At 38.1% G+C, this 15,271-nt stretch overlaps 1 protein-coding gene across 1 annotated transcript in view; it reads left to right on the forward strand.

Moving 5' to 3' along the window:
- Positions 1-15,271, forward strand: part of COMMD1 (copper metabolism domain containing 1) — a 148,320-nt gene that overhangs the window by 62,884 nt on the left and 70,165 nt on the right. The window contains exon 2 of the mRNA XM_068564963.1: positions 5,256-5,537. Coding sequence (XP_068421064.1) covers positions 5,256-5,537 — 282 coding nt within the window. The remainder of the gene's footprint in view (positions 1-5,255; positions 5,538-15,271) is intronic.

Genomic DNA, 15,271 nt, shown 5'->3' on the forward strand with positions numbered 1-15,271 from the left:
TATCTTTCTTTCCTTCATTGAATTGCTTTTGCACCTTTGTCAAAGATGAGTTGCCCATTTTGTGGGGGTCTGTTTCTGTGTTTTTTATTGGTCTGTGTATTCCATTGGTCTATGTATCTGTCTGTCTGCAGATATCACAGAATCTTGATTACTGTAGCGGTGAATTAAATCTTGAAATGCAGAAGACCAATTCCTCCCACTTTATTGTTCTTATTCAAAATTGTTTTATCTACTCCACTTCCTTTGCCTTTCCATTTAAATTTTACAATAATTTTGTCTATACCTACAAAAAATCTTGCTAGGATTTTTAATTTTAAATTTTTTTATTAATAGCTACTTTTATTTATTTATTTATTTATTTTTGGCTGTGTTGGGTCTTTGTTTCGTGCGAGGGCTTCCTCTAGTTGCGGCAAGCGGGGGCCACTCTTCATCGCGGTGCGCGGGCCTTTCACTATCGCGGCCCCTCCCATTGCCGGGCACAGGCTCCAGACGCGCAGGGTCAGTAGTTGTGGCTCACGGGCTCAGTTGCCCCGCGGCATGTGGGATTTTCCGAGACCAGGGCTCGAACCCCTGTCCCTTGCCTTAGCAGGCAGATTCTCAACCACTGCGCCACCAGGGAAGCCCTCTTGCTAGGATTTTGATCGGAACTGCATACATATCAGTCTGTTTCTTTTCTCTGAAATAGAACAACTTGGCATGTTTTTACGTCTCTTCTGTTTTCCTGTCTCCTACTACCTCACTTTTTTTGTTCATTTGAAATTTAAGTTTCAAACTGATAATTATTAATTTTTAACATTTAAAAGTTGTAATTGGATCATCATATTTCAGTCAAATACATTTTTAGCATATTGCTGATCTGTGTAGACTAGGTGACCAGTGGTTTCTCCAAGCTGCCCACCAGCAGCCACATCATGTGGGGTTGTTCTATGATTATATTCTAGCAGCACAACATTGTCAATAACATTAATATGATGGTTTGCATTTTTATCTTTCAATCAGATTCTTCCTTTCTCCTGATTTCCTAGCCTAAATATCCTTTAGCTCTGAGCCCCTTGCTAATTTGCAAGGCTAGATTAGGCAAACAGATATCAGCACCATGGGATTATTTTCTACTTTATCTAGGAGTTTATAGTTTGTGATATATACGGTAAGATTTTGTAGAGCAAGGAGTTGGTAACTGTAGATACTTCTAGACTTAATCTGCAACGTTTATTACTTTTGGTTTAAAAAGTTGTTGATACAGTTGTGCTTCTTAGAACATAAATTCAAAAAGTTGTGTTAGATCCTATATTTGCAGAGATACATAAATTAGACTCTGTCAAAGATTAAAGTCTGTTGGGTGAAATAGACTTGTAAACAGAAAGCTTCATTACATTGAGGTGAGTGCTATGATAGAGATATTAGGGCATTTTTGGAATAGAGAGGCACCCTTACCTTACTAGGGGAGGAGGAATATTGGGGGAGTCATGCTTGAACTGAGTCTTGAATGGTGAATAGAAGTTAATCCGGTGAAGGTGGTGATGAAAGGACATTTCAGGCAGTTAGAATAGCGTGAACAGAGGCACACAGAAAGAAGCAGCTAGCATACTGGGATTGGTAGCAGGGGCATTATGAACAAGTTAGTGCTGTTTGAGTGGCAAGTGTGGGAGGCAGGGAGTAAAATAAGATAGGAGGATAATGTTACCAGAAAACTGGGTTTGCCCAAGAGTGGTGAGAATTGAGCCAATAGCCACAACCAAGCCAGAGATTGAGAGAAGGAAGGATTTATTACTTGCAGCAAGTAAGGAGAACACTGGAGATCTTTCTCAAAGCAGTGTCTTCCTGAACAGCAAAATTGGGGAAGTTTTAAACTAAGGGTACATGTATATTCATGAAGGGGCTTGAGCAGAGGAGAATTCAGCATAGAATTGGGGCAAAGGTTGGCAGAGTCCAGGCTTTAGTTGATTAAAGTCTAGACTATCAACATCTTCATTCCATCCTCCACCTGGTGGGGGCCTTAGTTCCTGCAGAACTCAAAGATATATTATGTATATCCCTTGAGGAACGAGGACCCTGCCCCAAGGCTGCACTGTTGTTTCTTGACTGCTCCTCCCTAGTTTCTGCATTCCCTCCCTTAAGATCATTAATTACTGAGATCTGTTCAAGGGCAAGCATGGCAGCCAGGCTTAGATCACAAAATGGCTTAGGCCTAAATGGGTTCTCTTATGTCAAGAGAGCCATTCTTGGTTCTCTTTCTCCAAGGACCCTCTAGCCTATCTGCTTATAATAAGTCAGCTCACATTTTGAAGGGCCTGTTGTGTTGGGTTTGGACTTGATCCTCAGTAGCTCTCAAACCTATCAGACCCAGGGTTTCCTTTTTATAGTGAATATTTTCCAGTGTCCCTGTTGGGCTGCACCCTGCAGGCCTAGAAGGCCTGCACTTGCCCAGCTTCAAGACCGAAGAAAGAGCTCAGAGTCAGCGACAGAGACATCAGTGGTTTAATGGATGGGGGAGCTTACACATCTGCAGCAAGGTCCTGGGGCAACACCCCACCACGTGTGACAGACAGCAAGCAGGACATGGTGGCAGGCTTCGCTCCTGGGTGGAAGGGGAGATTGCCAATTATAGGGGGAATTACATCAGGTTGGCTCATTAGTTACCAGGGAAACCAGCAGAGGGGCACACCCCTCACCACCCTTTTGATAAGAACAGTCACTAGCTGGGGTCTGGGGCAAGTTTGTAGGAAGGTCAGTCATAGTGTAGGGTATAGGTGAAGCAGGCACTGGTCAGGCAGGGGATGTACAGAGAGCAAGAGAACAGCCATCTTGAGTGGTCTGACCATACAGTTCCTTTATTAACCTTAAATGAAATGCATATATAATTATAGTTCACATATAGTAAAATTAACATGTATAATTTCTAATAATATGATGGCATACATGTAATATAAAGGAAAGTTATAAGGAAAATAAAATAATACAGTAATTTAAAATATATATTTAACAATGTAAATGTTGAAGCATTACTGCATTAGAACATGTAATGAATTAATCAAATACTTGCACCTATATGTAGAATCACTGTGAATGTGCAGCAGTAAATGCAGACATATATAGATGTGTTGTTTTGGTAGTTCAGATATCAAAATATGAATGGTATTGCCACTGGTAATGAGATTTTCCAAAATGCTCAGCAACCTATTTGTAAAGTTCTGACCAAACCAAAGTATTGATACAACCTGTGTTAGTTGCATTCCTGGAAAATTTAGAGCTTATTAATAAAACTGTGCCAAAAAATATTTTTTTATGTAAAAAGAAAAAGATTAATTTCTAAGCCCAGGTAGTTACAAACAGGTTCCGCATAATATTAGATGGGACATTGCCAAGTCATGTAGGACATGTGTCAGTTTGTTTTGCAGGATGTTCTTGAGCAGGGGTTGGCAAATTACATCCTGCAGGACACACTATTTTTGTATAGCCCATTAGCTAAGAATGGTTTTTACATTTTTAAAGAGTTGGGCAAGTAAAAACAAGAATATGTTACAGAGACGGTAATACCGTTTTTGGATGAATTGACCCCAGTTCAGGATATTATTGACTGGAACCCAACCAAAATAACTTCTGTCACAAGTGAAGTTAAATCAGAATAGATTTCTTAATATGCTTTGAGGAAAAGAATGATACACATCACCTGTGTTGTGATGTGATAGTGTGAAGCAAAGTGCTGGTGGAAATAATTTTATTTAATTATAGTATATTATACAAATTAATGTTTCTATTGAGTGGCATAGCCAGAGATTTTGGGTCCTCCTACCTGGTAAATAGGCAGATATTCAGTAAACATTTGTTGAATTGTAATGTGAAATATCTTTAATCTATGTTGTAATATTTATCGTACAACTTTTTCATATTAATGGAGGAATGAAAGACAGCATGTTTGTCTTTCAGCCTCCGTTCCACCTATTCTACCTATACTCCACCTGTACACTGTCTACCTTTACATTCCTCTGTTCTCACTGCTACTGCTCAAGTGTAGGCAGGACTCTTGGTTCCAAATGATAGGAATACAGCTTAAACTATCTTGAATAGTAAATGGGAGTTTTTGGTGCCTACAGGTGGAAAAGATGCCGAGATAACATACAGAGTTGAAGAAAGGTCTGCAGGAACCAAGGCCTTGGGGGTTACAGAACAGGATATCACTCCATTAGAACCCACTCTCATCTCTGCTTGGCTTCATTCTATTATATTGCAATCAGGCTTTTGCCAAAAGATCAAAGATGTCTGTCTGCAACCCTCCAGTCTCATGTTCTTCTGGTACCATGACCCCAGGAGGCAAGACCACTTCTCCTCCTAAATTGGGAGATTAATTTGGATCAATCATTGTGCCCAGAGAAAGGAGGTACTATGATATTTTGGTTTGGAGCTCATACCAATCCTCATGGCCAGGCAGGGGGAAGCTTGTTCTGAGACCAAATCATTAACCATCACTGACCTATTCAGGCCTCCATTGCCCCAGCCCTTTGATGATTTCCCGCTTCAGTTTAGCTGCTTACTGTTCTCAGAACAGCAATGGCAATTAAGATTTGAAAATTTATGGAAAAGAATAAAGTAGTATACAGTTTCAGAGTAGTATTATTGGATATGAGCTATTTGGTTGAAGATGGGCTATAAAACTAAACTAATTCATTCACTTAACAAAATTTACTTAGTACTTTGTATGGACAAGGCATTACCCAGTTATAGTATATCAAACTAAGCCTGGCTACAAGGCACTGTGAAATTATGTAAGATTTCATCAGAGCACTAATTCATTTTATTCTCTTGTTTTATTATTTTTACATTTTAATTTTATTTATATTTTATTATTTCCTCATCATGGAACTGGATATTTATAGATTCTAGTTATTGATAGAGAATTTGAGTGACACAGATTTTTTTTTTTTTTTTGGCCACGCCGTGTGGCTTGTGGGATCTTAGTTCCCCTACTGTGGATTGAACCTGGGCCCTCGGCAGTGAGAGCGTGGAGTCCTGTCCACTGGACCGCCAGGGAATTCCCAACATGGAATTTTTCAAAATAGCTTTTCTGATATTCAGTATTTTCAAAGGGAATATTTTTGTATTTATGAAGCACTTATTCTCATTACTGTCTTTTGATGACCCTTTTTGAAAGCTTATTCAGTGATTAAGAATCACTCAAAATGTGATCTGTAGTTAAGATGCATCTTTTTCTAATTATCTACCAAATTCATATTGGCTTTTTTTTTCTGTCATTATAGTCTATTGCATCTGCAGACATGGATTTCAACCAGCTGGAGGCATTCTTGACTGCTCAAACCAAAAAGCAAGGCGGGATCACATCTGACCAAGCTGCTGTCATTGCCAAATTCTGGAAGAGCCATAAGACAAAAATCCGAGAGAGCCTCATGAACCAGAGCCGCTGGGACAGTGGGCTTCGGGGCTTGAGCTGGAGAGTTGATGGCAAATCGCAGTCAAGACACTCAGCTCAAATGCACACTCCTGTTGCCATAATGGAGCTGGAAATAGGGAAAAGTGGACAGGTGAGTTCAATTTCAATTTCCCTTTGTAAACTGTATTTTCCATTACATATTAGCCATACATTCAGAATGATGTTATGTAACAGTCTTTGTTTGCAGAGATAATGATAACAGGAAAAGATTCTTGTTTTCAGAATCCCTTTTCAAAGATAGAATCATCTGAAAGTTTGGATATTCCCAACTGTGGATAGAGTCTGAAAACCAGCCTCCGGCAGCTATCTCAAAAGAACAAAATGGGTCAATAAGGTGATTGCACAGAAGTTGGCCACTGTTCCCTTTTGGTTAGATCTGAGTTCATGGCGTTTGGTCAGAATCTCCAAGGCAATGATAAAGATGCTAAGTAAAGACCAGGAATTGAGATTAAACAACATAGAACAAACCTATCTCACAAAACTCATCTTTATAGGCATTCAGGTATAGGAGGCAATGTGTTTTTTTTTTTAATAAATTTATTTTTATTTATTTATTTATTTTTGGCTGCATTGGCTCTTCATTGCTGCGTGCGGGCTTTTTCTAGTTGCGGTGAGCAGGCTTCTCATTGTGGTGGCTTCTCTTGTTGTGGAGCACGGGCTCTAGGCATGTGGGCTTCAGTAGCTGTGGCTCGCAGGCTCAGTTGCTCTGCGGCATGTGGGATCTTCCTGGACCAGGGCTCGAACCCGTGTCCCCTGCACTGGCAGGTGGATTCTTAACCACTGCACCACCAGGGAAGTCCCAGCAATGTATTTTAATTACAACATTGTGTTGTTCCTAAAGACCCTAAAGTGTACTATTTCTGTCCTTGAGCCTACAAATTGTTTTTAATTGATCTTGATTATTTACAAAACAGTACTGCTTTCCTTGCAGTTTCCAATGTCCTTATAGCAGACATCTACATGGTTTTTCTTTGAAGTCTTCAGTTTGTACTCCAGATGACTGCCAGATCAGACTTTTAATGACCTGGTATATGTCTTTTGGGAAAAAAAAAAGCAGCAACTTGTAATTAGGAAGAGAAAACCCAGATCACTGAATTAGTTAACCAGATTTATTTTCAGATAAATAATCAAATAAGTGGTTCTATTACATCCTATAATAGAAATTTATATCTTTTCTTCTAATGATGAGAGCATTTGTTTAGCTGGCAGGTTTCCTCACATAATCCCTTCTTGAGTTTCTTAGTGTTTTTCCAGTATTTGTAGTTCCCTAATGACTTTAATTTTAATTTAAAAGATAATGGCTTTTAAAAAATTGTTCTTTTTCAAAATATAATTTGAGGACCTTTTATTCAGTTATTTTGCAGTAGTGCTAATTGCCTTTACTGACTTTGGTTTCTCTGATCCTAAAGTCCATTTTCTTAACCACTGTGTTATACAGCCTTCCTCCTATTATTCCTAGACCAGAAATCTGACAGAAAGGTGCAGAAAGTATTCTTGGATATCTAAGTTTCACCAGCCATTTTTATAGGCTGTTCATTTTTCATTCTGGCAGTAGTGATTATTTCATTTTGTCAAGTATTTATCATTTGGGCAGGAATATGAAAACATACATATCTACTTTGACTTTCCTAGAAAACTATTATAGTATTTCTTTAACTCGATATTTTCCTAATATTTCTTGAACTGGGGTTTATAATGTGCCTTTTGATTTTAGTAACTTATATACCATCTGAATTTATTGGGTACTGACCCAGGGATTTTAAAAATCTATTTTTAAATTCCTATGGTTTTTCTTTCATTTTGTTAGCTAAAGTAACAAGAAAAAGCATTTTTTTTTAGAACAGTAGAATGTGTTTTTGTCAATCAGTAAATCTAAACATCACTACACATGATTCTTTAGCTAGCTTGAGGAACATTTCATGATTACTTAGAACAAGTTGGTAAACTTTTTTTTGAGAGGACAGATATTTTATGCTTGACAACTATACAGTTTCTGTCACAAGTACTCATCATTCTTGGTGCAGCTCAAAAGCAGCCACAGACAATATATAAACAAATGGGCACTCCTATCTTTCTAGAAGGTTTACCTATTTCAATAGAATCAGTAGGTCTTAGAAATCAGAGAGTCCTTAAGTACTCATCTAAGGTGAATTACATAGGTGAGGTGGTATATCCTCATTTTCCAGAGAAGGTGTATGAGACAGATAAGTGACTTGCTTCAAACACAGCTGATAAGTGGTAAAGTGAGAACTAAAATGGGGATCAGGGCTTCCCTGGTGGCTCAGTGGTTGGGAATCTGCCTGCCAATGCAGGGGACACAGGTTCGAGCCCTGGTCCGGGAAGATCCCACATGCCGCAGAGTAACTAAGCCCATGCGCCACAGCTACTGAGTCTGTGCTCTAGAGCCTGCGAGCCACAACTACTGAAGCCCACATGCCTAGAGTCTGTGCTCTGCAACAAGAGAAGCCACCACAGTGAGAGGCCCATCCACCGCAACGAAGAGTAGCCCCCGCTCTCTGCAACTAGAGAAAGCCCAAGCGCAGCAACAAAGACGCAGTGCAGCCATAAATAAATAAATAAATAAATAAAATTAAATAAAAATAAAAAAAATAAAATGGGGATAACCAGACTTAGTTTTTCCAAAAACCATTGACACCAACATCTAGGAGCTTTTGTTAGCTTCTCACAATAGTCTGTGCCAAGAAAACATGTTGGTTATAAAACATGTTGGTTATACAATGTGGTAATCATGAGCGTTGATAGGAATATCACTCAGTAATAAGAAGGAAAGAACTTTTTATATATGCAACAAAATGGTTGAATCTCAAAATCATTTGCTGAGTGAAATAAGCCAGATAAAAACTTTTTTTAACATAATGTATGATTCTACTCATATAAAATCCTAGAAAATGCAACGTAATCTATAGTGACAGAAAGCAGATGCCTGGGCATAAGAGTAGAGGGAGGGATAGATTAGATTACAGAGGGGTGCATGAAAATTTTTAAGTGTGAAAAAAATGTTTATGTTCATTGTGGCAGCTGTTTTATGGATGTAAATATATGTATGTCAAAACTTATGAAATTGCATGCTTTAGATATGCAGTTTATTGTACATTACTTATACTTCAAAGTTGTAAAGAAAATGGTCACTGTGAAAAGGATTGAAAATGCACTTTAACCCACAAAATCCTTTGAACGCAAATATATTCTTAAATCAAGAAAAGTTGTAAAGAAAGAAGTAAACTGTAATAGAACCTAGGCTGGCAGTAAAATATACAACCCAGATCCTACTGGAAATGTTTTTGTGAGGCCTGGATCCTTGGTTAGTACTTCTGTCAGCTTCTAGGTGAATGTTATTTATGAAATACTCTACTAAATCAACTTACCAGTTTTTAGAACACATATAGGCAACAAAGGCAAAGTTATTTTTACACTGCTGTCATTGGATGAGCTTGTGAGAGAATTAATGATTCTAGGATATTAAGAGGTTGCTTCTAAGAAGGATGACCAAGTTTTTTGAACTCTGGGGTGTGTGTGTCCATGTACCCCAACAACTAAATTACTGTCTTCAATTTATGTCATTTTAAATCAGTGGTTCTCAATCATGGCTGCACATAAGAATCACTTTCGGAGCTTTAAAAATTTTCATGCTCTGGACATACTTCAGACCAATTAAGTAAGAATCTGTGGGGATGGGACCTGGGCATCAGTATTCTTTAAAACTGGTGATTTTAGAAAAAAAACAAGGGTGGGGGCACTTACCTGGTGGTCCAGTGGTTAATAAGACTCCACACTTCTACTGCAGGGGGCACGGGTTCGATCCCTGGTCGGGGAACTAAGATCCCACATGCCACGCGGCGTGGCCAAAAAAAAAAGAACACTACAACAACTAAAAACTGGTGATTTCAGTATTCATCCAAGGTTGAGAACCACTGTGTTGAAGGTGCCAACTACTCTGATTTGAAATGTTAATATAGCTTGGTATTAAATTTTTACAGTGAGAATTCAGTATATGTTGGCATATTACTTCTACTTACCATAATTTGTGAAGTGCTTGGGGACTATTTATTCAGACACTAGATGTGGTAGGTTTTTTCTGTCTTTCCCTCTCTTTTTAAATTTCTCTCTCCTGCTCAGTTTGTCTGCATTACTTCTTTCTTTGGCCCAAAAAGTGCATTTGACAATTGGCAGCCAAGTGCACGCATTAACTTTTTTTTCTTATTAACCACAATATATAATGCCTTTGGGATATGAGGAAGCCAAAGTAATAGAGAAGTAACTAAGGCAGTATATATTTATGGAAATATGTAAAGCTAGAGAAAATGACTATGCACTAGTGAGCTAAATACCTTTCTTGTAGTGAATGTTTTTCTTCAACAGAAATAAAATTTTTGCAAGAATAAAACATGAATTCAGTTATAAAAGTACACAGAAAACTCTGCGGTGAACATTTCATGTCCAAAGGGAAGAACATCGGTGTTTTACTCATATAATTGTGATCCTTTCATATTTGATCATAAATCACTGAGGGACCTAAGCCTTGAGGACTGTTGGAATCTGGCATGTGTCTTTAGGAAAGTTTTATTGTTCTGCTTACTTCATTAATACCACTGTTGTGTTTTCCATTCCTGGAACTTAAATAGAAATTCTCATAGAGTGTTTTCTTTTTTTAAACGGTAACTTTTGGGGAAATAATTTATATGCTTAGTAGAGTCTCATACATGGTTATTTCTCTTTTTTTGAGACTGAATTTTGGCATTTTATAAAGACATGTTGGTTTTTCTTTTGTGACTTCTTGTTTTTCAAAACCAATAGGATGTTTTGTGAGGAAACATTTAGCCACAGCTTCTGTGCTAAACCATTTAGTAGTAAATTATTTCTTCTTTCTTCTGCTGAATTGTTCTTAAATGAGCATTTAGAGATTCCCTGCCTGTAGAGATCCTGAAATATAAATCTCCGTTTCTTTATTGTCTTTTTATTTTTATTTTTTAAAAATATTTATTTATTTTGGCTGCACTGGTCGTAGTTGCGGCACGCAGGATCTTTAATTGTGGCATGTGAACTCTTAGTTGCGGCATGCATATGGGATCTAGTTCCCCAACCAGGGATCGAACCCAGGCCCCCTGCATTGGGAGTGCAGAGTCTTACCCACTGGACCACCAGGGAAGTCCATATTGTCTTTTTAAAACAATGAATAATGTTATTGCCCTTTCTAGACTTAAGTTTTAGTGTACCAAAACTCCTCTAGTTTTGGGTTGTGTTTTCAGCAGACACAGGGAAGAAGATAGAATTTACCTTTACTGATATAATTTTTTTCTGGCCAACTCATCATATGCTCAATTCTGTCATTTTCAAGCAGTTAGATAAGAGAATATCACATATCAAGAGACTATATACAATGGTTAAAAAAAAAAAAAAGAGTATATGCAATGGTAAACACACTCTGATTTCTAGGATCAAGACAGGTTAGGCTCTGGATTAAAAAAAGGCCAGCATTTTGTCCAAAACATAGGTAAACATCTAATCTCAAAAGAAAGTAATCACTTATTTTTAATTTCCACAATTCCTTCTACAACAAGGTACGCTGATCTCCTTGTATAATTCTGGTGGTAAGGAATAAGAACCTGCTAAAACCTGTGATTAATAATCAGTTTATGCTGAGCTCTCTTACGTAGCATTGTAGCTTCATAAGCCGGAGCAGAGCCACCACAACTCCCTGCTTTGTGTCATAGAAGAAGCAAAGTTTAAAGCACATTCTCTTTCTCATGCCCTTTCTCTCTTACATACATACATACATCTATATGTGTACCAATATATGGGAAAATTTGTAAAGATGGGATATAGAGAGTAAATAAAATGCCATTTTATTTTATTAACACTTATTCACCATTTTGCTTTATTCTCAGTAGTTATGGAGGAAAGTTTAGATAATCTTATTTGGTTATACACGCTGTAATGCTTGGTCTATTTCTGATAATTCTTGTTTTTAAGGTTGGATTTTCACTTTTAACAATGTAATAAAGGAAAGCCTCCAGAGAAATTAGTCAAGCTAATCTAATAAACAAACCACCCTTTGTCAGTACGATTGATGAAATTTAACAGCTTGAGGATGCTTAAATCAGTTTAGAATACTTTTTTTTTTTTTTAATTTATTTATTTCTTCGGTTGCACCGGTTCTTAGTTGCTGCAGGCGGACTCCTAAGCTGCGGCATGCAAACTCTTAGTTGCGGCATGCATGTGGGATCTAGTTCCCTGACCAGGGATCGAACTCAGGCCCCCTGCATTGGGAGCGCGGAGTCCTAGCCTCTGCACCACCAGGGAAGTCCCACTTTTTTTTTAAATAAAGGAATTTTCCATTTTATATTTTATATCAGGTTTTGAACATTGAGTTTATTTAAACTTTAATTCTGAATGGGTCAACCCTTTTTTGTAGCTCGAAGATGTGTTTCATAATAGTTTGTTTTCTAAAGTTGTGGTCCTAAACTTACAGTTCCAAGATATAATTTGTAGGACAGTGCCTAAAGTCTATAACAACCCAGAAAATAAATAGAATAAAAAATTTGGTCCTCCTCGAAAGCCATTGTGATTTTCATTGTGTTCATTTTTGCTAAAAAACAAACATGGGGATCCACAACTTAATATTTAAATTCTGACTAACTCTGAATTAGCTATTTACAAAAAACACCTTGTACAGAAGGAAATGTTTTACAAAAGAGAAAAAGATGCTAAAAAACTTTTAACGTTACTAATTAGAATGATTATTTACATAACAGAGAATAGGTAATAGCTAGTGGGGAAAATATGTAAGTGGTCATCTAGTTTTGAAACCATTAAAATCAGAACTTTTCAGTAGTTGATAATTTACCCATTAAAAAGACATTTGGGGGTATGTTTTATGTAAGAATTGTGTAATAATAAGTGGTACTTAATATTTTTGATGTATTAAGATTAGAATGCTCTACTATTAATATGCTTGGTTTTCTTAACCAAGCCTCTGTTCAAAAATTTATGTAATGATTTTGCATTTATTTTGGTCTTAAATGACAGCCTTTTGAGACTTGATCCATGAGCAACATTTGACATACTTGACTTCTCTTTTCTTTGAAACACTTGTCTTCCAGGACACCACATTTGCCTAATTTTCCCCCTAATTTTCTAGTCCGTTCCTTTTTTTTCCCTTTTCATATCTTTTTTTTTGCTGGTTCTTTCTCATTTACCCCACTTCTCAATGTTGGAGTGTCCCTGGGCTTAAGTCTTTGGTCCTGTTTTCTTCCCTATCTACAACACACTTCCTAGGTGATCTCATTTAGTTTTTTGTTTGTTTGTTTGTTTTAATTTATTTTATTTATTTATTTTTGGCTACATTGGGTCTTCATTGCTGCACGCGAGCTTTCTCTAGTTGCGGCAAGTGGGGGCTACTCTTTGTTGCGGTGCGTGGGCTTCTCATTGTGGTGGCTTCTCTTGTAGTGGAGCACGGGCTCTAGGTGCGTGGGCTTCAGTAGTTGTGGCTCCCAGGTTCTAGAGCGCAGGCTCACTAGTTGTGGCACACGGGCTTAAGTGCTCTGCGGCATGTGGGATCTTCCCAGACCAGGGCTCGAACCTGTATCCCCTGCATCGGAAGGCGGATTCTTAACCGCTGCGCCACCAGGGAAGTCCCAGTTCTATGGATTTAAATACTATCTATAGCCTAACAACTCCCAAATTTATATCTCCAAACTGGATTTCTCCCTTAAATTCCAGGTATATACTTATGACATACTCGAGAACTCTATTTAAATGTGAAAAAGGTATCAAAAAATTGAATATGCCCCAGACTAAGTTCCTTCTTTGCCTCCCATATTTGTTCCTTCTATATTTTTTTATCATCTCAGTCAGTGGTACCTCCATTCTTCCGGTTCATATCCTCTTTTTCTCATGCCCACATCTAGTCCATCATCAAATCTTGTTGGGTTTAATTTGATTACTTTTCACTACTCCCCTCTACTCTGTTCAGATCACCATTACTTCTCTCCTAGATTATAATAACATCCTCCTAACTGACCTCTCTGCATCTGCTCTTTAGCCTATTCTCAACACACAGCAGTGTGTCAACAGAGTGACTCTGTTAAAGCCTAAGTCAGTTAATGTATTCATGGCTCTCATCTCACTCTAGGGGCTTCCTTTCACAATCAGATTAATAGCTTTCTCCCTTGCTCAGTCTGCTCTAGCTAGACCCATGCTGATTGCTGATTCATGGATCGTGCTAAGCATGCTACCTCTTTAGGGTCTGTGCATTTGCTGTTCCCTCTCTCTGGATTGGTCTTCACTCAGATATTTATAGAGTTAGCCTTTTCACTTTCCTGAGGTCTTTTTTAAAAAAATTCATCTTCTCAATAACGCTTTCACTGACCACCTCTCTAAAAGTTTAGTCCTCTACTTTCTGCTTTAATTTTTGAAAACTTTATTGAGCTATAATTTCCATACAATAAACTGTATCCATTTGAAGTGTCCAATTTGATTAATTTTGGCTGGTATATACACTTGTGGAACCACCATGGCAGTCAAGTGACAGAATGTGTTCATCATCCCTTAAAAGTCTCCTTCTTCCCCTGTACAATCCATCTCTCTCTCTCCAGCACAGTTCCTAGACAACCACTGATCTACCTTTTATCATCATAGATTAGTTTTTTCTGCATTGTTTTTTCTTCTTGGCACTTATTACTATCTGCCATGCTGTATATTTTATTGTAATTATTAATCTTGTGTGTGCTCCACATTAGCATGTAATGGGGTGAGGATTATTGCTGTTTTGTTCACAGCTGTATTCTCAAAGTCTAGGATGCTGCTTGGCACATGATATTCAGGAAATAGTTGTTGAATGAATAAATGAATCATATAATTCACTATTTTACTAAGCATCTACCATGTATCATGCACTGTGTAGGTGTTGAGGATGTATCAGTGAACAATGCGGCCAAGTCTCTTATCCTAAGGAGCTGACAGTAAACAAAAAATAGTAGTAATTAGTGTAAGAAAGTGTATCAGAGACTGAAGAGCCTTATCAAAGCTCAGAAGAGGAAATGGCTCTCTTTACCCAGGAAGCTGAGGAAGGCAGCTCTAAGGAGGTACATTTGCATTTGGTTTCTCTGATTTCAACTCTGATTCAGAGTTAAATGTCATGAACTAAGAAAAACAATAAGTTGGTACAGGTGGTATGACTTCTCTAGAGTTTATGAACATAACCCTTGTGTTTAGCACATGGGTGTGACCTTTGGCACTGGATTAGTACAGGTTGTCCTTCCCTTCCTCCCTTCCTTCCTTCCTTTCTTCTTCCCTTCTTTCCTCCCTTCCTCCTCCCTCTCTCCCTCTCTCTTTCTTTCTTTCTTTCTCTCCTTCTCTCTCTTTCTTCCTCCCTCCCTCCCTCCTTCCCTCCCTCTCCCGCTCTCCTTCCCTCCCTCTCCTTCCCCTTCCTCTCTTCCTCTCTCTCTCTTTCTCCTCCCTCCCTCCCTCCCTTCTTTCCTTCCTCCACTTCCTACATGTTAGTTTTCCAGTTTCTTAAACCGCAGGTGGTAACAGGTACCAAGAAGTAAATTGGCAGAAAAATCATTGTAAGCAAAAGCAAGACTCATTTACTACAGTGGTTCTCAGCATCACTGGGTATCAGACTCACTGGAGGAGATTTTAAAAATTATTTAAAAGCCTTTAGAAAAGGGCTTTTGCTTTCGTTTGAGAGAGGGAAGTCTTCTCTAAGGAGGCAAGCTGATCTGAGAGCACAAAATACATGCAGAGGGAACAGCAAAGGCAAGAAGTTGGCCTTGGTAGGAAATCTGAATTTTATTCTACGTA

Source organism: Eschrichtius robustus, chromosome 15, assembly GCF_028021215.1.
Source record: "Eschrichtius robustus isolate mEscRob2 chromosome 15, mEscRob2.pri, whole genome shotgun sequence".
NCBI lineage: Eukaryota > Metazoa > Chordata > Mammalia > Artiodactyla > Eschrichtiidae > Eschrichtius > Eschrichtius robustus.